This window comes from Aedes aegypti, chromosome 2 (genome assembly GCF_002204515.2).
Source record: "Aedes aegypti strain LVP_AGWG chromosome 2, AaegL5.0 Primary Assembly, whole genome shotgun sequence".
In the NCBI taxonomy this organism is placed as follows: domain Eukaryota; kingdom Metazoa; phylum Arthropoda; class Insecta; order Diptera; family Culicidae; genus Aedes; species Aedes aegypti.
Window position 1 is genome coordinate 288782020 of NC_035108.1, and position 25933 is coordinate 288807952.

Sequence of the window (25933 nt, forward strand, 5' to 3'; positions counted from 1 at the left end):
TCTAGCTACAATTTTATAATCGACATTCAACAGCGAAATTGGTCGAAATCCATTCACGGTTGGTCGGCTTTGTTTTTTTCTAACGAGAACTATTACACCGTCCATGAATTGCTTTGGTATCGTTCCACTTATCGCATCATTTATCACTGCCGTGATTTCTGAGGAGATGATGTGCCAGGTTTTCGAATAAAACTCTTTGGGGAGTCCGTCGATGCCAGGTGACTTCTTCGATGCGCTATTTTTTATGGCTTCCCGTACTTCTTCGACAGTTGCTCTGTCTGTCAGATTACTGTTCCAAATGTTGTTGTCCGGTATTTTCCGTATTGGATGAAAATCTAGTTGTTGGCTACCGATTAGTTCTGCGTCCGTGTACAACTCTTCGAAATATTTGGTCACGTGTTCCTTAATATCCGCATGTGCAACTATAGTCCAGCCGTTGTCTTCCAGTTCTTTCAACCACGTTTCAGATTTCCGCTTTTTCGATTGACCAACATGATATATCGTAGTGTTTTCGCCACCAATGAAACATTCGTTTTGGGAGTGTTGATTCGCCGAGAATTTTCGTTGATGGAGCAGCATTTGAGCCTTGATTTTGTTTACAGTTTGTAACTGCTCGGGATTGCCAAATAGGTCATCATATGCAGATTTCAAAAGGGTATAGTAGAGCTCCATGGTGTCACGAAAATCCTTGTTGAAGAGCGAAGTTTTCCATTTGAAGAAGGAGACGAGTTTGGGTTTGGCGTAAGAGACCCACCAATTCATCCATGTAGGATAATTTCTTCTTGCTCTCGTCCAATACGACCATTTCATGGAAAATTCTTGCATAACCGCTGGGTCATCGAGAATCTGTGGTTTAAAACGCCAAATTCCACGACCTGTGTTTACTCCCATATCAGGTAATACCATGCGTATAACAAAAGCTTTGTGGTCAGTAAAAGAAAGGGGTACAAACTGACTGGTACGTAGCCAAGTGCGCATATCCTTACCTACGTATATTCTATCTATTCTTGATGATGAATCATGCCTTACGAGTGAATACTCTACGTTTGATCCATTCAGTATCTCCCAACTATCGATCAGATTACCGGCTTGTATCAGTCGTTGGAACATTGGACTGTGTGAGTTGGATCCTATAGCATCCTTTCTATTAATCACGGAATTTAGATCGCCTCCAACTACAACTGCGTCCGTCGAATTGTAGATATAGTGCGCAACGGTACTGTTGAAGAACAACTCACGGTTTCTACGTTGGTTTGTGCCAGAGGGAGCGTATATGTTGACGAACGTTACTTGGCCAATTCTAACTGAAATTACTCGTGCATCTAGGCTTCGTTGAACATCGTGGCATCGAAACCCTCTTCTGACTGCTATTGCTGTACCTCTTTTCCTCTCATCGATATTGAAGAAAAGCTGGAAACCGTAGAGTTGTAGACTCGCATTGGCAACTTCCTGAAGAAATATCACGTCAAGCTCTGCAGTACGGATGAATAGTTGTAGGGCTTCGGTCTTCGTAGCATTAGTTATAGCATTTATATTGATGGTTGTGTGTGTGTGTGTGTGTGTGTGTGTGTGTGATACAATCCACCTCCCACTGGCTGGCAGTGCTTTTATGGAAGAAAATTGTATGCATGTATTTAATAATACCCTTCGATATCTTTATATCTGCAGACAATTTTAGCCCAGGAGATGAAAGGTGATAGCTCTACTGAAATTCCAACGACCCATTTCAAGAATGGCAGTAAATACACACACATTCTGAGGTCATTTTCATTTACAGTAAGCCCCGCATAAAAACATCCAGATATCAAATGGATATATGCAATGTTTTTACACTTCCCGAATCGAAAATTATATTTTCGACCCTGGCACGTATTTAGTTTGAATTGGTAATAAGTGAGTAAAGTAAACAATAATAAAGAACGATTTTACCAGGATGTGAAGCAGATTTTCTCCGTCGCCGCATTGGGGTTTCCGTAAAATACTATACACTTTTTCACCGCACTCCACGCGTAACACGTTCGATCCTGACCGCATCACCCGCCCCGCAGGAGCAAGTGTCGTAGTCAAAGGATCACACCCTACTGAACCGATCCGCGAGTCACGCCACTTTTTTTTTCCCTGCACTTCGCGCGTAACACGTTCGATCCTGACCGCATCACCCGCCCCCGCAGGAGCAAGCGTCGCAGTCAAAGGATCACACACTACTGCAAAACAGGGGAAAAAATTCTCCGGCAACGAAAATACGCGCGAATCCGTCAGCAAAATCAATCGGACGACGCAAAACCGAACTGTCCTGCTTGGGCTTCACAAAGCACTACCCAACAAGGCGCTCCAAAACAGGGGAAAAAATTCTCCGGCAACGAAAATACGCGCGAATCCGTCAGCAAAATCAATCGGACGACGAAAAACCGAACTGTCCTGCTTGGGCTTCACAAAGCACTCCATTTATTTGATGGTTGCTATCTTATAACTCCTTAAATCCATAGAAGAAACGGATGAATGGAAAGCTTGATTGACGCGGTTTACAGCACGAAGAACGGGATGGCATCAGTACTCGGTGGCATACAGAAGAATGGAGAAATAACACCTTAGATTGGTAGAATCTGTGAGTGCTTCGGCTGAACATATACATGCTCTTACCTATGAAAACGTTAAGCTTTACTTGTATCGGTGTCTGGAACGAGATTGTCGTTTGGCTTCAATTTTCGATGTTTCTGCTAATCTCGGAGAACCCACTCGTTTCGATCTTATTTCTCGCCAATTTTCCTGTTGGTCACCCATAGTGTCGTGAGTGTCCATACTACCAACAGTACTGGCAGTACTTCTCTCAGTTGAATTTGTGGCACCGCGCAGCTCACGCTGCTTTCGTCGATTGCTGTTTTCCATCTCGCTGTCCGAGATGTCGAAGGACTGCACAACTGCTTTCGACGATTGTGGATCAGCATTTACAAGATTTGCGATTTCAGTTTCAACGGTCATTGCATCTGTAGTCAACGGAGGATCCATCGAAGACAAACGTTGAGAATTATTGCCTCCGGACACAGATGATGTGTTTTCAGGTGATGTAGTGTTTGCTGTTTGTGTGGATTCGGGCAATATTGGATTCACTCCCTGAACAATACTGGCCAGAGACAATCTCTCATTGACGCTCTTGGAGAGAGCCTTCCTTACGTCCGAGCATTTCGTGCCAACGTGAAGGTTGCGAGAACAATACCTGCAGGTGGGTACCTGGTTCTTGTAGCGGATATACGCCGTCTCGGTTTCGATGGACAGATATGATGGTATTGCTTTCTGTATTCGCATTCGGACGGTGCGATTTCCATTTGGCAGGCCTGGAAAATATTCGCGCCACACATCGTCTTTGATGGACATGACTTCACCGTAAGCAGCTAGATGTTTAGCAATGATGGAGTTCGGCATGTGAGGTGGAAGGCCGCAAACTTTGACTTCCACTGCACCATCTGCGATAAACATAGGGATCGCGTACTCGCCACCATCGATTTTGATGGAAAATTTTCGGTTGTTCTCGGCGACTAGTTGCTCTGCCAGAGCCGATGACTCCATTTCGAGATACACATACGACATCGTTGTGCTCAGTTGGATGCTTTTGATGGAGGCCATTGTTATTTTGAGGGACTCGAAGACGAACTTGTGAATTTCAGAAATAGCTGGTCTAGTTGGAACCACACTGAAATCGATGATCATCGATTTTTTCCGATAATCTGGCATCGTGTCTTGTCTAGCTTTGATATTTCCGTGATTAGAAAAAAAAACCGGCCGGACCAAGTCCGCTAGTAATGGTGAAAAACGTTTCTCTCAGCAGACGAATATTTTACACAACTATCGCGCACGAATGCTGAGTGTCAACTAAGCCATTGAGGATTAGTGTTGTTTCTCTAGATATGAGGAATATGTTCCTAATATCCACAAATTACGTAACTCTTCAGGGGGAGTGGGGGAGTAGGCTAAAGCGCTATGGCTCATACAAAAAATTGAAATTTTTCACGTAAAAAGCGTTACGGATGAGGGTCCTAAATTTCTAATTTTAGCTTTACGTAATAAATGGACGCTGTCCAGTTGCACATTTTACGTCTTTCAAATATGTTTAAGCCGTAACCTTTTTTGTTTTATTCAACTGTGATAATACTGGGAAATTACCTTCAATGTCATTCTGTCAGCTGGCATAGCAAGCCAGAGATGATTACTTTACGTGGATTCGTTTTAGTTTAATTCAGTGCGATTTTAAAAATAGATTAATTCTTGGCAGATTTTGCCAGCTTCCTGGAAAGAACCTTCAAAAATTTCTTAGATCTTTGTTAGCTATTGGAAGTAGTGAACAAAGCAAGATTTTTCACAGCTTCTTCAAAAACCAGACTTCCTGTGAATTTTTAATTAAGTTTTCGAGTAAAAATTTTTGATCGATATTTGTCGCAGTTAACTTCAGTTTACTTCTGCGAAGATTCCTTACGGATATCTGACAAAGCTTTCGAAGATTTCCTGGCGAGTCTTTTGACAAATTCTCCCCTCAGCAGAATATAGCAGAGCTTAGAAGCCCATTGGCAAGTTTCTTAAAATATCCAATGCAAAGCATCCAGACCTGACGATTTTTGATGAAATCTTTGATCGTGTCATAATTTTTTTGATAAAAGCTTATTTTTATTAAATAACACGGTAGGGCGTGTTCTTGTTACTAGCTTGGCAAATTTTCATGCGTAAATAACAGCTGTATCATATTTAAACTTTAATTTAAAAATGGGTTCAAATTTGAACCTTGACACTTTTGATCATGTTTGACGTTCACTTAGTTGACAAAAACGCCACATGGGCTCAACTTTTAACACTGGGGTTGTTCCTATCTGACATTTCAGAAGGGACAGGAAAAACAAAATAAAGTTGACTCTCTCTTACTCGATATTCCGTATCTCTATATCGAGTTAGAGAACCATAGTGAAAGTTGGTTTTCATGGCTAACTCGATGGTCCCTTGGTTCGCATTTGACTGTACACCCAAAATTTAAGCATAAATCGAGGGGTGTGACAAAACCTCATAAATCAGGAAAAATGTGTTTTGACCGTAAACCAACGAAATGCATGTGAATATTGAGTAGGTATGTGTTTTTGGCCTATACTTAAGCGTTTGGTACTAAAATTGGGACAGGGGATTAGGACTCTATTGACTCCTGGGAATATTTTTGTTGAGAAGCTAGTGCGATTTAGAATATTGAAGAATGTATATTATTATTTGCACTTTTGTTTCACGTCGGCAGAATATTTTTTAAGCTACTGAGTTCATATTTTTGCTAAAAAACGTTGTTTTTAAGTAACATTTTAATTTCCAAGTTTCGGTCGAGAAAGTTCACCGGCTTAAAATGAATCTTTGTTGTCCCAAGTTTTTCGTTACTCTATTCTAAAACTGGACATAAATGCAGTTTACTGCAGAGTTTCAGACCTTCGGATGCAAAAAATCCACAATGTTAAAGTGAAAGATGGAAGTGCCCAAGGGGTTTCTTCTACTTGCCCTGCATTTTTTTTTGTTGGATTTTGTCAATATTGTTTATGGTGGTATGGAGTATGACAAGGATACTTTTGAAAAAATGCTAGTAGCCAGAAATCTACATTCCTGGCTCAATTATGAGTAAACTCCTCCAAAGAATCATAGCAGGATTCTTGAATTTCAAGAATGATTTCAAGAATATTCACCTTTGAGGGTCCGTGAGTCGTTTGTAAAGCTTCAAAGGGGGCGCATTACTGAAAAGGTTGAGAACCACTGGTATAACAGAACAGATCTGTACTGTGACGTACCGATCGTAAATTGCTACATGCCGCCAGTGCCAGCGTAAAGCACACCCCAGAAAAAAGTGCTCTGAAGTTTCAACCGACAACAAAGACAATGAAGTCAATCTTCAACAGCCACCGATAGTGCACAGTGAGGCTGACAACTCGTTACCTATGGATGTAGCTGTTGAAATGGATGCAATAGAGAAGCAGAACAAACGCCCCGTAAGTAGTAGGATCGAACCAGCAACGAAATCGCCACCTAGGAAAATACAAGCAATGGATGGGAACGAAAAAATCGCTCCATCGGCAAGGCAGCAGGCGAAAGCAGCGAAGCCGATTGAAAAACAGAGCAGTGACGACCAAAAGAAATCAAAACCGAGCGTGAACAATGATTCTGACTCCGGCCCAGACCCAGCTGACAACGACATCGAAGGTTGGATTGTGAAATGTAAAAAACGATCAATAAGACACGACAAACGGATTGCAGAGCTATTATCTAATCACAAGTAATGAGATAAAATTGTATACAGAAAATAGTTGATAAGTTTTTTTCATGCGACATGAATGCACCAACTCGTTGTAAAATGTCGTTAATAAAAAAAAAAAAAAATACGACTGATAATTTACACATCCAATAGCTTTAAAAAAATTAAAAGTGCCATGAATCCCAAGATGAACTAGCGCTGGGCTAAAAATCTCGTTGATAAAGATAAAAAAAACACCATGAATATGATATGGCTACCTATATGTCATAATAAATTATTACAATACACTCAATCGACCACATTTTTTTTTATCAATTTTCATAGAATTTGCAAACGGCATTTTGTTGCAGTGCATTTCATCTGTGATTTTTTCTCTAGTGCACCGGAATCTTCCCGCATGTGTAGCCTTGTTGAATTTCAAAAACCGAAAAATCTCTCCTCTTGTTCAATGCCTACCAGAGGAACGTTAGAGAATAATCATAACAGCCCTTCACAGCACATCGCATAAAAAATGGGCAGACTCTGAACAGGAGCTTGGGGCATTCCTCCGTGAGCTGTGTCAAATTTTGAGTCTTATGAATATTGATGGATAGAACGACGTTGTTCAAGTCGTTGCCGTTGCTTATCGTATATGCAGCGCAATCTTGAAAACTAAGCCAAAATCAGTAGGAGCGCGAAAAACTTTTCTAAACTGAGAATTCTATAGAAACATCAGATATTGAACTGTCTGAATTATGTTAAAATGTTGCAGGAGATATCTCCATTTCGGACAGCAGTTCCATTCTCTGACGTTAGAAAATGGGATTCAGAAAGATAAAAAAAACTTATTAATTTCTCTTTAGCTGTTTCGTTTAGATGTTTTAAAGACACTTACAATGTTTTGTGCGTAATTCGCCATTATTATATATAATAATCATTGATTGTATGCAGCTTTTATCTGCATTGCGAATAACATGCTCATTGAGGTGGTTTCCGTCTTCGGCAGTTAGATATTGACATTGTTGGAACCTCATTTACGTTATATTTAGTATGCGTTCAAATTGAACATCTGATTGTCAAATTCAAAAATTAGAACACCAAATTTAGCCCAGAAAAAATGTATGCTGAAGCCGTAAGTGTCCCCACTTACTGCAAATAACATCAACAGCAGACCGCTATGTTTCCATTCCCATGTTCCCATATAAATTCCACAACATTCAATACTTCGCCAATAGACGTCCTTCAAAGTTAATCGAAACAGCAAGCCCGTTACAGCCAAAAAGCTATGACGGTGAAAATTGTTATTGCGGCTTTAGCCTTTGGTCGACTCACATCTACCACTTCGGAGTCCTTTTTGTTGCAAGCCAACATGCTGGGGAACTCCCTGGGGTCGCAATAATTGGGTTTTCGTGACATCAGCTCCTGCGGTTCAATGGAAATGACATTTATGCAATAGTACTGATACGTGTGCTTCGTGAGATGAGATAGTGCTTTGAACTGCATGCCGACTGGGGCTAAACCGCTGCTGGGTAGGTTAATTTGGTTACTAAAGACAAACGTTAGGAAGATTTTCATTACAAGATTGTGAGAGGGTTGCTTATTCGATTGAGTTCATTTGCGGTTCTAATCCTGTCTGGAGAAAGAAAGTTGAATTGATTTTCAAATCAGTGATAGTGATGGAATTTACATATTCTAAATTAACAGTTAAGATGTTATAATCACCAATGCAACGATGAATGTTGCTCTATTATTATAACTTGAAACGGGTATTGTATCAGTAGAATTATGTTCATTGGGGTACCGAAAATTTGGGAGAAATTGATAATTTCTTTTACGGTTTTGTATGTTTGTCCTCTAATAAGTATCATATGTGCACAAAAGCAAGAAAATAGAGCTCAAACTGTAATCTTGTTCTAGTTCTCATAAAATTTCTCGTCTGTTTAAAAATAAAGAATTACAATAGAAATATACTGAGTACCCACTGATGATTATCAAATAAACCTTATCAAAATTTTATTTCAATATTTTTAATATTTGCTGAGAAATTTCATAACATGCTTCCCAAACTGTGTGCCGCGGCACCATGGTGCGTTGTAGCACTTTTCCAGGGGCTCCACAAGTTGATTCATATTGAGCTTGAAATTCAGCTCGTGATCCTATAAAATTTTATAAATTGTCTGATGGCTATTTATTTGTTATTTTTGTTTATTTCAGTAACACCATCAAAGTTACTTTTTGTTTTATTGTGTGGTAAATCTGGAATTGTGTTTTTTTTGTAAAAATGAAAACAATATGTAATTACTGAATTTAATAAACTTACTTTTGTTTATATACCGGGATATTTGGTAAAGCCAGCAAGAAAAGTTGGTTCAAAATCCTCTTTCCGAAGCGAATTTACCAAATTTTGATTAATGAATTTCAATCAAAATCTTCAATTTTAGCATTACGTAATAAATGGATGCTGCCTTATACATTTGATTTTTTATTAATTTTGAGAATTAAAGAATTATCAGTTAGCCACAATCTAGAAAAAAAAACTGAAGAGTTTGGACTACTGTGGATGGATTGTAACGCGAAAGTTAAACATCTATTTTTATTGCCTGGTTAGTTTTATAAGGGAATTTTTACTCATTAAAACAGAAGCTTCACAAGGTCACTCTTTTGCAACTCGTAACATCTTTCTATAAGAAGATTTATAAATAAAATTGAATTTCCTAAGATTGATAAAATCCCAACACTGAAAACAAAACTCATTATGTGATTTAAAACATAACTGCATAAAGTTGTGCTAAGTAAATAAAGCTTTCATCGCATTGAATTTTTCGATTCTAGTGATACTTCGCACGTTATTGTCGTGTTTTGTCCATATTGAAAACATCCTTACTTGTGAAAATGAAGCATACAAAAATACAAAAAATCTTAGGCATAAGGATATTCTGTTCCTTCAGTTTTTTGTTCTGAGCTGCTATTAAACTTTGAATGAACGTGCAGAGGGGGGGGAGAAATCGACAATACATAAAGTTGGCCTTGTGGTAACTACCGATGCCTATGCTTAATTGATAAACGGTTCATCCACAGACAAACAGACGTCACACTCTCATCATTGTCCATCGACCATTTTTTTAACGGTCGATTCAAAAATATTGTAGGTGGCCAATCCGCCAACTGCAGCGCTCGCGTCGTTTTTGTTCATGTTTGACGTTTATACACTACCGCCATCTGTTCCTGTCGGCCAAACACGCCGATTTTAGCATTGGGCGTATATGTCCTCGTGACTATGATTTTGATCGAGATTCGTTCTAAGTGTTGCGTCTGTTTGTCTGTGGTTCATCGATTTCTGTTTATCGTTTCTCCCTTTGAAGTGTGTATTACACATTTACTTTTTTATAATAAATCTTCGAATTGTTCAGTGGAATATCTATAAATAAATTAAAGCTTAATTTAGCTCTATAGCAATTCCACTAGAGTTTGTATCCTTTGACAGATACGCGTATTTCGACCTCAACTCTCGCGCAACGTTTCTAAAGGACCTATCTAACATTGAGAGGCTCTCTTTGTTTACTTTCTCTTTCATTAATAACTGAGTCACATTAACCTCTTCCGTTGCGTTTTTTGTATGAAACGCTAGAAATTGCCTTTCGATCTATAGTGAAAAACTTTCCAAAATCTTTAGTATTCCACTGTTGTAATCGAAAGAGAACGAGAGAGGAGAGATTCTCTCATTTGTACATAGGTCCTTTAGGAATGTTCAGCGAGAACTGTACTGTACTAGACACACGACACTAAACACGGCCTTACAGTTGAGGTTGAAATACACGTATATGTCAAAAGATATAAACTCTAATTGAATCATATGTTATAGTACTAAATTTGATTTTAATTTGTTTTGTGTTTTACTTAATCGTTTATTTTAAGGCTCAAGCGCCATTAGGCATAACGGAGCTGAATTCATTTGTTTTTTTTTTGTTCTCTACAATATCACATTTGCTTGGTAAAGTTCTTTGTTAGTTTTGGGGAACCGTAAAACTCGATGTTTGATCGAGGTTAGAGAGTACAAAAATTTTCAAGAAAGGATAGGATTTGGGAAATGCTCGTTAACGTTCAGCAGCGTAGTGTAGTGCTCTGCGTTGTTGATGCAGGCCAACCGAAAATTGCAGAAAACTGATTCACTTTTCGTAACATGTTATCGTACTGTAGGATGAAGAATCACTATACCTTACTGCGGATTTATTTAATTTGGCGAAGTTATTAGCGAAAGAGAGTCCTTACGAAGGAACAGTGTCGATTTTTTTATTCCTTTTTCAGCTCAGACACCAATAATTGAATTACTTACTACGGAAATATTGACTCTGTGTTGATAGTATTTCAGCAAAACATCATTTGTTTTTGACATATGTTTCCACACCCTTATCAGACATAAAACAATTAAAGCACTGTGGGGAGCAATTCGACTGTTTGCGCAGGTCAATTATTTGCGGCGGTCATTATTCGATAATGTAAAACTATGAATCACTGTCGGGGGTCCACTTACCGAATCAATTGTCGTATCTATATTTCCATTTGGACGATCACTAGCTAAGGTGGTTTCTCTTAAATTAATCTTAACATGATTCGCCGCGGACGACGTGGCAGCTCCCCGTTGGGGCTTGGTGGCATCGAGTAGCACTTTTAACGACGCTATCGCGTGCAGCTGCGTCGCCTTTTCATCGACTTTACCTGGAACGGGATCTTTTATTATGTTATTACGTAATGTTAGTATGAGATTTGCCAATTATGTATTAAATTTCGGGAACAATTTTGACATGAACAAGTAGTAGCGTTGCTGACATTAACAGTTATTTACTTTCATTAAGGAACAGCATTCGTATTCTCTGCTTTCTGCCTTTGAAATATATAGAACAATACGGATAGTAACGGATGCACATCGAAACGGACATAATTACGATATACGGCTTTCTATGTACACATACAAGTCGATTATATGGAATAGACATTTACTGTGCCGAATACACATTAACCGAAAACAGATAAATTCGATAACGGCGCAGAGCATGACGATCATTCGAAACTAGGACTTATGAGCTCATCGAAAGGTGAGATGGAGATTGCAGGCGTTCGATATGCATGTTATAGCGGCTTTCTCTAGAGGCAACGCAGCGGGAGCATGATGGGTCATTAGTGCGAGGGTAGAATTTATATATCGCATATTTGGTATGTAACGGTATCTACAGAGGCGTCTCTATGAATAGGAATGAACACTAAGTTGACATCGTTTGATTTGACCTCTGTTAACGAAGCAACTATGTACGTAGTGTAGCGTGTTTGTTCTTCGACCGTAAGGATTGTAATCGTCATCACCATCGTCAGTCGAGCATCGTAACTGGAAGCAATTAACTGAATGACACAAAGCGCTATCAAATGCTACACGTCCATTGCATGTTTATGTATGTACATATCTACATGGGGTGTGTGATCGTGATTGTTTGATACAATTAGTATGTTTACTGAGGCATGTTGGTCTTTTATGATGCAGTGTTGATGCAGCAGTGCTAAGTCAATGTGCAAGATTTCTTCTACTTACAGTTGCAAAATTATACATTTTATTTAAAATATAATTACCGTCAAACGGGGTAACTTGCAACAGCTGTGAAACATGCAACACAACGACATGTAACTGAATTGTCGATTTTTAAAAGCATTAAGTTTTTTTTTCTTATTTGTTACACCGGTTAATGACCGTAGGTATAAAAAGAGAGGTTTTGGTGAAGATTTAAGTATTATTTTTATTTTGGTTGGTTTTCTGGAGGAGAAAATCATATCACACGTTTGGTCGCATGAAAACAAGACTGAAAATCGTTCCTAGTACCACACAAACGGGATATCAATGTTATTCTAGGTATTTTCTATCCGTTACAGTATTTAATAGTGTACAAAAGGACAATGTAAAAGTTTTGTTGTTTTCACGTTTAAATACTGAAAATAATTAAAAACGTTTTTGACTACCCTTGTAGGGTAGCTTGCAACAGCAATTTCAATCTCAATGGCAAGATGTTTTCTGCCGTTTGTCATCAAAAACACATGAGAAAGCAGGATTGACCATTTATTTGTATAATTATATTAAAATTATTGTACCTCAACCGACATATTACACGTTTGGTTTAAAATACTATAAAAGTTACATTGGTTGTATTATTATTGGAATTTATTATTTTTTCTTCGTGAAAACTATGATTTATTTGAAAAATCTGTTTCAAATGTAACTTGCAGATGTGTCATTGTGAACTTGTTGCATTAAATATAAAGATAGCTATTTTCAATGACCAACAGACGCCATTTCAAGACATGCTATCAATATATGATACGTTGCTTTGGTTAAAATATGAATACAAAATAAGTTATGTGAAGCAAAACCTAAAAACCATTGCATTTGAGTAAAAAATTTGCACTAAATCTTTTGAATGGCTTTTCACTAGCCGTCAAGAATTGCGATTTGCTAGAATTTCCACTTGCTGAACCAATAAAATATAAAATCAATTTATTTATTATTTGGATAGAGCAAATACTAATTCAATCAATAATAATAATTTTTCAAATAGTATGTTACCTAGTTTATGTATATTGTCATGCTTTTAGTGCAGTTAATTATTCAATGATAAAAACACGGTATTGATAAAATTTTTGATAGTAAACTTTAGTCAGCATTGTGTGTTGCATGTTATTCCACATCAGGGGTAGCATGAAAAATGCATATTTTCAGCCTCTTCTGATCCCAGGAAACCAAATTATATTAAACTAAATACCACATGGTATTTTTTACGTGGCGATTAGGATACCAGATTGTATTTGGTTCATCTGAGTCCTTAAAATTTTCAACCAAATCGATTTGAAGTTGAAAAGTGTTGCAAGTTACTCCGTTTGACGGTACATTCGTGTTTACATTTAATGCAATCTTAACTTTGAAGCACTTTGATTAAATAAGAAACAAAATGTAATGTAACGAAATTAATGAAGTTAATAATTATAATAAATCACACTGTTGAAGTACTATTATGTACTGATACACGTAAGTTGATGTCAAACACAATTCTAAAATATTATTATTATTATTGTTTTTATTAAACAGACTTTCAGCAGTTGGCTAGTTCGTCTCTACAATTCAATAATAAAATAAAATAATAATAATACAGTAATACCCGTTAAACCTGTCTATCGGCAGCTTCTTTTCATACAATAAAAATATTTGAACCGCGATAAAAATAATTTTGCAAGAATATTAGAAAATTTCACCTTTTTTGATAATCTTGTATTATATTTTCAAAGTTCTAAAAATAACAATATTTTTACAATCTGTGACGATTTTGATTATCGGACATCTGAGTTTGAAGATAGGTAATCTCGTATGGTTACCGGTACAAAATTGCTTCGACCAAAATACAAAAATAATGAAATTTGGGCTATACAATGTAAGGTTTCAGGGAGCTCAGTTATGCAGATCGGCAAAGTTGTGAAATTTTTAAATTTCAAAATGGTGCTTTTTAAGCTTTGTACGGTTAGAGTGGTACCAGAAATATAAATGGTCATTATTGAAAAACGAAGCGCCAATTTGTTCTATTTTTTCAAAAACAGGATTCCAAAGCATTGTTCCAAAAAGCAAACAATCAACAATGTGAAAAATTAAGTAGACTGAGATATTAACGTAGTTTAGACGTAATGTCAGTGGGGCCCATATAATGAGTGTTCAGTAAAAATAAGAATGATTTCAATACCATTCTGTAAAAAGTGACGAGACAAGAGACTTGCTCTCTGGACTTCCTTGAAATGGGTGGCATGTTTCTTTTTATTCGGGTGCTGTCAGCTCAATCGAAGATGGCGTCGAAACAACAAGAACTCCGTGAGCGTGTTGTACGGTTTTACGAAACGCTCGGTTATCGTGGAAAAAGTTTACGGTGAACCACTTTCGAGACGTAAACGTGGCATCCCTGAGCGTGGAGCGGAAGGCCGGTAACAAGGACGGAACGAGTTTGCGTGACACCGGCCGAAAATATCACTACTCCCATACCGTTCATAGCATTCACCGAACCCTCAAGATGGAGGGCATCATTTGTCGGAAGAAGTCTCGGTCCCGCGAGTACACAAACAAGCAGATAGCGGCCGTGAAATCGCAGTGCCGGTGGATGACAAAGAATTACCGCGGGACGTCGTTCGTGCTGGACGACGAAAGATAATTTCCGTCAGTGGTGATAAGAATCATGCCGTTTACGCAAAATGAACCAATATTAAGCAGGATCCACGCTCACACGCTCACGACCCAACAGCGACCGATTTGCTCACATATTCTTGCGTCGGAGAACCAGAACAAAAGAAATGTGATTGCTGGATGAGCAGAGTCTGCTCACAGCTGTTCTTTTTTCCGTTCATAGCTATTTTTGCAAATTATTGGGTATTACGACGGTATTGAAAAAAATAATCGATATATGGTGTTATTGTAGAAATAACACAAGGAATCGGATGCGTGAATGTATGTCAAAATAAAATGATGCGATGCCCTCTACAGTATTTGTGTTCGGGCGATCGTGAGTACAGAAAGCAAGAACGCAATCGCACAAAAGGAACCACCGATGCGGTAGCATTTTTATGTTGTGCATGAACAGACTCTGTTCACCGTTTTACAGCACTGCTTTCCGTTCTCGAAGATTCAAATTCCAGGAAATGCCAGCTACTATTCCAGTTATGCAGTACATCGCCATACGGACAGAGAGATTTCAAAGCCGTGGTTCAAGCCGAGCGGTCTGGCCAACAATCAAAGTGTACAAGGAGGAGTGCCTTGAGAAAATTTTTCTGCCATTCTTAAAGGGGCATCATTTGGATGGGAAGTATGTCTTCTGGCTGGACAAGGCGTTTTCTCATTACGCCAAGAAGATGCTGGAGTATTTTAAAAAGAAAAAGATACCATACGTGCCGAAAGAAAGGAACCCGACCAACTTGGCCCAGTGGAGTCCCATTGAGGATTTTAATGTTCAAAAATAATTGGCGGGTCAAGGATACGAAGCAGTTGACCTTGAGCATCCGGAATTGTATCCGGAAGGTAGACGTCAGACACTGCCGACACGTCCAGCGCTCTTGTGAGGGTCAGGGCCGCTTCTCCAATATTCATTAACGTTTTTTTAGAGAATAAATATTATATTTTTAATAAAAAAAAAATAATAAATTCGTTGAAAAACATATTTTTACTATATGACTGAAAAAAATCTCAGTTTTCATTAAACTCCCGTTAAAACGCAGCAAAAAACGTCATCTCTATTATTAAACAAAAAACACCGACCCTTTCATGCTTTTAGTGGACGGTTATGCGCTATGTAGGAAACACCACACTAGACAACAGACTAGCATGCAACGCCCAGTAGCACAATCGAAATACGTTCCTGACGAAAAGTTTTTCGGACTGCAATGCGAATCGAACTCAAATTCCTTGGATCGATGCGGTTCATTCTTGGTCACACTATAACCACACGGCCACGAAGCCTAATAGTTATTCCGCCGAACAGCATGGACAAAGCAAAGGACAAAGATATACCATGCCCACACAGTTACGGATCACTTTGGCGTTCAACATCGGATAACTCGCTCAAAACATAAACGTTGACGTAAAACAAATTTTTCCCCTGTCATACTATTTGTCTTTTACCATTTTTAATGCTAAGCACAACATTAAACCGCTAAATAACGGTGATTTTGACTAATGTTTAGTTGGTACCACACAGCTATCATTATATGGTCGTTTTCTGTAAAAAGTGCCGTCAGCATTCATAAGCTCCCGCAGGTGGTAAAATTCAAATGTTATTGCATAAAACATGCTCGTTACCTTCGATTAAGTATGAATTCATCTTTGGAAAACATTTTTCTTGATTGTTGATTCTAAATACCGAATACAAATTAGCACTTCTAACTAGTGATCCATAATATGGGCCAGGAAATAATTGTTTACCACGGTTATGGATCACTTCCAAAGAATGTAGATTTCTGCCATTTTAAGCATTGGATTCGACATTTTCAGACAATAGCACTAAGGATAAAACTCATAAAACATTAAGGTTTGTAAATTTCATTTTTTAGCAGACAAAAATGGGTGGAAAACTTGGTGTGGAGCGAAAACAGTTGATGTCTCAGTTACTACAATTTAGTATCACAAAAATGGCATTTTACCCTTGTTTCCAGCTCTAACACTGCTATTTTTTGCAGAAATATGTGACGCATTGTTAACTGTCGCCAAATCATGCAATACAGATGCATTCAGTTGAAAATCTCTTGATTTTGTGCAATGATCCGTAATATGTCACAGTTTGATCCATAATATGAACATTGATCCATAATATGAACATTGATCCATAATATGGTTTTCAGAAACCGATACAATTTTTGATTTTTATGCAATATTATGTAAATATTACACTAAAAATAGTTTACTAATCGAAGGTCTAATTTGAAACGATTCAATTCGTGCTTTTAAATAACAATTTTACGTTTTCCATGTTGTTTTATTGAATTTTATAGGTTGGACTCCACACTATTTGAATCATAACTGTGGGGTCATGGTACCACAGAAGATTTCACATTGGTCACAGTGCTTCATGTCTAACAGTTACAGTTACAGGGACCTTCCTTAGCCGAGCGATTAGAGTCCGCGGCTGGGTTTGATTCCAGGTCGGTCCAGGATCTTTTCGTAAAGGAAATTTCCTTGACTTCCCTGGGCATAGAGTATCATTATACTTGCCACACGATATATGATTGCAAAAATGGCAACGAAAGCTCTCAGTTAATAACTGTGGAAGTGCTCACAAGAACACTAAGCCGAGAAACAGCAGGCTCTGTCCCGTCCCCACTATAATGCCAAGAAGAAGATGAAAACGTAACGGTAAAAACAACAGACAAATCCCTGAATCCTTTAAAGCGATTAGCTTTTATCGTCTGCAGTTCTGAGACCGAAAAGTTTTACTCCAAATTGGAGTCTCCAACTAGTCAACCGTCCGCGTAATTTTACATTTCAACAATTATACTTTCCAATACGCAAAACTGCGAACCATGTCATAATGTAATGTTTTTATTTTTAAGTTTCTACAATAATTTCATGAACATCTTTATTGATTTCGTTAAATGATACGTGATGGCAAAGCCCAAGCGTTTAATAATTAACTTTCAAAGCATGAAATATGCAATAAACGCAAAATTTAACATTCATTGCATTTGACACATTCTGATGGATATAGGTTGAAATGATTAATTTAAAATTGATTCGTTCTATCAATCAATCAAAATATCGTCATAAATAAAGCTTTACATCAAGTTTTCCAAAGCTGGTCTGTCTCTTCAAGCAGCAAGAACATATAGCTTCCTATAATTTTAACGGCATGCTCTCTAAACCATACAATACTTAAGTCAATATTTTCCTTCCTTAGTGAACGGCGTCCTTGCCATCGACTAAAAGTCATTTATTTTCTGTGATGAAAAAAGCCACCAGCCACGTTTAACGTGTTTCTCCGACATCCTGAATCGAACCGATTGGAAGAATGTCAACAGTAAAAAAAAAAGTGAAATGTTCGAGCAAAAAGCGCAAGGCGAAAGAATAACACCGTAAAACCTCAGACGATACCGTATCTTGGTCTCCATTAGTGTTTCCTTCGTTATCACGTTATGTTGGGGGAGGCGTTCGGCTGTCGAATCGGTATACATTTAGAGACATAACGCCGATGGCAACGGAAAAACGAAGGTGAAAAAAAAATTTTCAACATAAAGCATTGGCTAACTTGTGATGAAAAAGCGGCCGAATCAGCAATGCTCTTGGGCTCCACAAAACAGGAAAATTTTCGCCTTCTCTGACATTTCCTGTAATGTGGTAGAGCGAGAATAATTTTATGAATAAAAAGGCGTCACTTGACTAGTATTACTGTAAATAAGAAAAAAAATACAGCATTAGTGCGGAAAGAGTGAATGTAACGAAAACGCGAATAAATCACATGGAATAGATCACCTTTCACCCAAAATCGGGCAGTTGTGGTCCAACTCAAAACTTGTGCAATTTTTACACAGGTTTCTTCAGCTTTTTGGACCGAAGCGGGAATCGAACCCACACTCCTTAGTACAATGCGCCTAAAAGCTTGACGAAATTAACCACACGACGCCGAAGCATTATCCTTGTTTAGGGGTATCAATTTTTAACGTTTTTTGATTCTGCGTTACTGAGCCAGAATCTGAAATTTCCGTGCCCGGTACCTACTCTTTTTAAAACACGATTGAAATTAGTATGTTAATCACTTTTGTATCACCCCTCGGTGATGAAATTCGCTGGGAAGATTTCTGCCCATAACTGCAAAACAGTCACTATTCGACATTTTTGACAAAATGGAGTTAATGACATGGAGAGTCATCAAATAATAAATACTTTCGATCAACTTACCGTTTTGATTCATATTACGGACAGCTTTTAATTCCGGACACTCTTATTTGTATGGGAAACATTTTACACGAAATGTTTCAATTTTTGCCGTTCAAAAGTTCGCATTTTCAAAGCTTGTTTTAATAAGCATTTTACGTGAATATCCATGAAAATTTACAATGCCCAACTGCCTTAGACGTCTGTTTAGTGGTTTGACGATTTCAATCGATCATTTGACTTCTCTATTTATGATTTTCATGAGCTGTCCGGAATTGGAATCAAAGTGTCCGGAAATCAAGGCAAAAGTAAGGAAGCGTCCGGAATAAGCATCATAGGAAGTCCACACATTTTTATATTGTTGTTGTTGTTCAAGTTGTTTTGTTCAAGTTGTTTTGTTACATTGGTAATTATAATCGCATAACAGTCACATTGAGATTATAAATGGGCCTCGTAATGTGATAGGAATGAAATTTCTATCAGAATTATTTTCTGACAATTCATCTAGTATGCAACATGAGTTGTACAAAATATCAGCCTCAAATAACCACTTTTGAGATCCTGGTAATTTTTAGAAATTTTAGTTTCCTCCCATACTGCCGTAAAATGCACACTTGGTATTCCATTTACTCAATGCCTACTTTTGTCGAATGTTACAAATATGCAGTTATGGGCAGATTTGTCATTATGTAAATTGGAATTCAATGACATTTACCGATTGAAACCTTTATTAATCATTTATAATATCAAAATTTAAATACTGAAGTGTAATAAAATTGTGTTATACTTAGGAAAATATGCACTTTCAGCATACAATACGAGTTTATAAATTTATTTGCGAACTAATCAGTAATCTTGTGCGGCTTAATAACAAAGTTCATTTGACAGCTACTACGGATTAGTTTGCGCTCATTTTGTACATTTATACGGAACGAAACAAAATGCACAGATGAACTCATCAAATAGAGTTTTATACCAGGAAGCTCATCAAAGAAACGATTTTATTCACCGTGTTGTGTGGGTTTGATGTAATTCGTATAAGTAAACAACTTTTTACGTAAATTCTTATGCGACTTCTGGTTGTCTGAGTTAGAGTTTTCGGACGAAATTTTACACAAAAACTGTCGTCTGAAAAGTCGTTTGTATCAGGCTTAAACTGGGAAAATTTGGCATACATGCTTCGAGACAGTTGTAAAATATTCCATTTTTTGCAAACATACTGAAACAAGTTTTTCTGTACCAGATAAATAGACCGGCTGAAAGCGATTCTCCCAAATTTATATAGAGTGGTCAATAAAAAACTCGTTTTTTCGGTCTAGCGTTAACAGTAATTAAAAAACCACTAAGTTAAGTTTACCAACTTGTATGGCAATTTATTTGCTTAATTTGTCACAAAATTCAAACTTCATGTGTTAAACAATACTTGTCAACAAAGTTCATAATTCTTCCGCTGGTATAATGTTATTTTTTGGTGGTCCTGAAAAGTATTGTCTTATGCCATATAAGAGAAACAAAGAATTTTATATGGAGACCGCGAGCATGTTGAAAAAATCGATTGAAACTGAATATAATGGTAAAATTTATAATCCAATTATATCTAAATTGAAAGTTCAGGTCCTATTTTGCACGATTGGTGGATTAAATTACAAAAAAGTTTGATAAATTATACTTTAAATTTCATGTCAAACATTGATAAAACCTGTGTTCTATACAACTTTGACGACCTGTAGCGAAAAATTGTGACGTGCTGGAACATTTCTGAGAACGGCATCAAATTCAGCGACCCAAAATCTACTTGAGACACATAATTTGATCCTTGAGTCACGCAAAAATGTTATTTTGGTTACGCTGTGTTATTGAAGTTTTCATTTCAAAAGCACGCCTTTTTAATTTGTTAATACATCCAGCATTCAAAAGAATAATATTATATTATATTATATAATATTATACCAAAAAATGAATGATACTATATTTTTATATTTATCATAAATTTTGAACAAAAGGTAGTCTGTAAATGAAATTTTACGTATTTTCAAGTTCTAAAATTCGTCTGTAGTCTACTCAAACGAATAATTAGTATTGGGAAAACTAGAACAAAAAAAAACATATTTTGGACCACCCAATATTGATTTCCTAAATGCTCACATCTCGTGCTTGAGGTTGTCGCTTACGCAATAAAAATGCCAAAACAGCATGCATTAGTTGGATAATTCGGTTGACACATAGGCTTGTTATACGTCTTTTTTTTTTGTTTTTCTGTTAACGGGTGTTCAGTAAAAATGACAATGACTTTCATAGCGTTTTGTTATTAAAGTAAAGAGCGTAAATTTCTTTCTCTCCAAGGGAACTACTCTCTGGACTCCCTAAAAATGGGTGCTATGGTTATTTTTGCTCTGGTGCTAGTTGACGTCAAAACAGCAAGCACTCCGCGAACGTGTTGTACGGTTTTTTTTGTCATCGTGGAAAAAGCATTGAAAAAGCTGTTCGACACCAATGACGGAACGAGTTTGCTTGAAATATCACTACTCGTATACTTTGATTCACAGAACACTCAAATTTTTATAGGACCATTATGCGGATTGGAAGTACGTCTTCTGACCAATAAGGTATCAGGCTCCAAAGGCACATTCTCCACCAGTTGTGAGATTTGTGCCATCGCCATATTTGAGCCTATTTCATCATCTACCTGATGGGAGAGGAAACGGAAGGGAAAGATGGGAGGAAATTGGAGTGGGTCCCTTGATAAGAGAAAATCGCATAAGCAAAATGAGAGCATGTAGCTCCATGCCACAATGGGTTCGAACAGCGCCCTAAAAAGGGCACTGCAAAAAAAAAAACAAGTAATTGAAATCGCATTTAGCGTTAGCGCCAGCGTTAGCGTTATCGTAGTTTACCAAGTAATTTAAATCACATTTGCGCAAAAACTGGATAGTTATATATCAGGTGATACGAAGTTCCATTATCGGAGTCACAACTATCACACACAAATGATCCAGCACACTAAATATTTTCCATGTGATAGTTGAGTCGACAGTGACCTGTCAACGCTCTGACCAAGATACTGCAATTCTGCTTTGACAGATTTGTTAAATACTTCGTCACCCTTGGAGATGGCTCAGTAATGTACAATTTTGTTTGACAACACGACTCCAAACTATTCCAATATGGCTTGAGCTGAGTTGCCACCCAAGAATTTATCTGAAGCTTCACCTAGCACTTAGAAATTGGAATAGCTGCCAATAGGGCCAATAAATTCATGCGATACTCCATCGCATGCTCATCACCGTAGCTCAGGGCCAATTCATTTCCAGCGATTGAAGAATGGCCAAGGTTTGCAGAGTTGACTGAATTCAGTTCCTCAATTTGAGTTCGACATGTGATAACAAGATGGACCCTGAGTTGGCCGAAGCAAGAGCTCTTATAGCAGCCTGACTATCTGAACATAAGTATATGACTTTACCCATTACGTGCTGATTGATTAGTGCTGATTGACTGACATAAGAGCAAATATTTTCGCCTGAAAAACGGTGAAGTTTATACCAAGTGAGTAAAACTGATTCAGCCTTAGCTCACGAGAATATACACCAGCTCCAGCTCTACCTTCAAGAAGGGAGCCTTCAGTGTAACATACTATATTGTTTGATATACTTCTTTCCAAATAGCCAGACGTCCACTCTTCCCGTGAAGGGAATTGTGTGGTAAATGTGCTGTAAGGAAAGTGACAAGCAATTGTGAGATCACTTGAAGCTAGGTCAATGTTGTTCCAATTCACCAGATTCCTCTCCAGTATATCCAGTATCCATAAACGGTAAGAGCAAGAAAAAGCTTCTTATTTAAGATGCATGTGTAATGGCACAACTTCAAAAGAGCCTCGAGCGCTGCCGTGGGTGTCGTAGATAACGCACCAGACATCGCCATCAAGCACATCCTTTGGATATGGCCCAATTTGTATTGGATTGTTCTCACTTCGCCCTTTTGCCACCACACAAGACATCCATATGCCAATATTGGACCAACATTTGTTGTGTAAATGCATTTGATATACTTGGGTTTGAGGCCCCAGGTTTTGCCAAAGGTTTGCCGGCATTGACCGAAGGCCATGCAAGCTTTTTGACTCTGAAATCAATGTGAGATGTCCATGAAAGTTTGGAATCTAGAATGACTACTTTACTTGACCAGTCACATTAATCTCAGTGCCAAAAAGACGTAAAGGTCGAATTCCATCGCGGTTTCGTCTTTCCGTAAAAAGAATAATAAATGGTTTAAATTTGTTTTACCAAATTAGGATGATAGTGTTGTCAAATAACACAGAACACCTAGATATAAGAAATGAATGTAATGTTTGGAATGATACTAATAAAGAAATTAAAAAAAAAAAAAAAAAGATTTATTCGATTTAACCGAAAGGCTATATTGGTGACACAAACTCTCGACTACCTGATGAGCACTTTGCATCAGGTCGAATTGGGTGCTTATGCACATTAGAGTGATGCAAATTTTGAAATTTTGGCTCCCTATGCATAAACGGTGTCTATTATGATGAGGATCATTCACCCATAATTTAAAGTTATTTGGAAGAAATTTGGTTGTGCACAGGCCATTTGAAATTTCTATGGAAATTTCTATGGAAAAGACAAACCTTTTTCTGTTTAGTCCTCTAACTGCTCGTAATAATAATCTATGGAAAAGTGAACAAACTCTTCTCATGTGAAATCTTTCCAGCTACAACTTTGCCGAAGACCAGCATCTACATGAGGAATGATCCTCATTATAATTGACATTGTTTAAGCATAGGGGAGCAAAAACTTCAAAATTTGTCTTCATCAGTCTAATGCACATACCAACTATCAAAGCTAGATAGTTGTCGGCAAATCCAAAAGATGGAAAACCGCTATTATTGAGTTGCCTCAAAAGCGTATCTGCTACGAGATTCTACAAAAGTGGTGATAAGATTCCCCTTGAATAAACATTCTAAAACTTCTTCATCAGAAGAAGTAAAGTCCCCATTAGGTAAGCGAATTTCGTTCACTTTGAAATCCTTAGATTTTGCAAGGATTTTGTTCAGCCGACTAACTTCACTGAAACTGGAAACATTTGTTTTTTCAGCCGAATCGTTCAGCAGAACGAAGAGCCTTCTTGTAAGCCTTGTGAGCCAACTTGAACGACTCTGATCCAGCTGAACGGCGTCTGTTCCAACTCCTTTTACATTGTTTCTTGAGTCTAGTCAGATCAGAATTCCACCATTGGGCCCTCTTGTAGTCTTCACAGACCGCAGAGGATATGCTTCTTCAAAAGCTTGCATAATGTAGCATGTTGTAGTATCAACGGCATCATCCAAATCACTTGGATTTTCAATTGACAGAGAATGACTACGAAATTTGGTCGCAACCAATTCAATATAGAGTTCCCCGTTTGTTGACCAGGGATTCCTAAAACGCAAAGTCTGCGCAGACACATTTGAATGTTCAAAGAAGATGTAGCGATGATCAGATAATGATTCCTCATCCGAGCAAAGCGTTATGTCTAACACTTCTTCTTTAGTAGATACCCTGAACTAAGGGCGATTTCCTATGTTAAGTAATCCAAGTTCTGTACTACTTAACTAGTAGTAGAGTTTGCTTCAATACCACTATTCCTATAGCTTTTTTCACAAAATCCTAAAGTTTTTACAGGTTCATCATGTGGATTGGAAGAACGTCTTCTCATTACGCCAAGAAGACGCTGGAGTATCTTGAGCAGAAAAAGCGACCTGCTTGCCCCAGTGCAGTCTCAATGACAATTTTTTCGTTCCCTAGTGTACACAAATAATTGGCGGACCAAGGATACAAAGCAGTTACCACGAGGATCCGGAATTGTATCCGGTCGTCCAGCACTCTTGTGAGAGCATCGCGACTAAGTTGCATCGTACGGCTGATCAGGGCATCCTCTCCAATATTAATTGACGTTTTTTTTTTGAAGATTGTAATGTTATGTTTTATTCTTACTATAAGACTAAAAAAATCTCATTGTTTATTGAACACCCGTTAAACCCGTTCTGGGCACTAGGGTATGCACTTTATGCTTTGGCTACAACAATGGTCCTAATACTAAACGAAACAATGCTCATAGACTTTTTGACTTATGAAGTTACCAAACAACTATTCTTGGTCCGTATAGAACCGCATTTCCAATGGACATTTCATTAGCTTTACGACTGACAAGCGTTACAAACAATAAGGATCTGTCTCAAAGAAGCCGAGAAAAAAAACAGCGAAAAGCACTACATATTTAAAGCAGAACCAGTATCAACAAAGATTTTTGACAGTACAATAAAGCTTTTAATTGCATGGTAATATTAAAAACCGGTACTAGCATTAACATACTAACATTTGACCTGCTTTTCCCTTCTCCATGAGATTTCATTCGAAGTGCTTACCTTGTGTCTGTGAGCTATATAGTAATGCTTAAAAAAGTTAGTGGAAAGTGTTCAATATACCGAACAAAGGTCAAATCAAAACGACGTTGATACTACAACTGCGTTGCCTTAAGTTAAACTAAAACCGCTGTCGCCTAATGTTATGATTTTGCTCATTTCCAATCGAATTGTCTCAGATGAATGTACAATGCATGGGATTTATGTTTTATGTGTAGCGCGATAGCGATGATAAACGACTCTACTGTTTGCAACACAATGAACAAATCTCAAAGTTTCTACTTCATTTAACCATAAGTGGCAAACATATTAATCTTACTGTAAGGCTAAACATAGGTGGTATGTTTGTGGATGCTAAACTATCAAGTGCAATATTCCTCATAAATCATGTGAAGTTTTTTTCTTTTTGAATTTGGCTTCGTGCGCTGCTTGACAAATGTGGAAGGGTTGGTTCACATAAATTATTAGGAATATCTGTTGGTTTCTGAATAATTTCGAATTTCAGAGAGAAAAATTTGGAAAGAAACTGAAAAGCGATACGATCAATTCAAACTTTAAACATAAATTCCAGGCTAGATGAAGTAGATGAAGGATTTCGTACGAAAGATTTGATGGGAATAAATAATATGATTGCAGTTGATATACAGCCAGTGACATAAGTTACTAACCAAATGCTGTTTTTCCATACAAAATGCCCAAGTTTGGGGTGCTGTATCTCAGCTTCTGGTAGTCCGAATTGGCTGAAATTTGAATGACGAACTACAAATAACTTGAAGTTTTGCCTGTAAGGAAATTATTACACTGCAGTAATTTTACATAGAGTTTCAGAGGGTTGTTCAAAGACAAAATTAAG

The 25933-nt window shown here is 37.6% G+C and overlaps 1 protein-coding gene across 2 annotated transcripts in view; it reads right to left on the reverse strand.

The window, feature by feature from the left end:
• Positions 1-25933, reverse strand: part of LOC5565354 (sodium/potassium/calcium exchanger Nckx30C) — a 253928-nt gene that overhangs the window by 36781 nt on the left and 191214 nt on the right. Inside the window, exon 4 of one of the 2 annotated variants that reach the window (XM_021845299.1) lies at positions 10773-10957. In XM_021845299.1, the coding sequence (XP_021700991.1) occupies positions 10773-10957 (185 nt within the window). Of the gene's footprint in view, positions 1-10772; positions 10970-25933 lie in introns of both variants that reach the window. The other variant, XM_021845298.1, reaches the window with a different exon arrangement.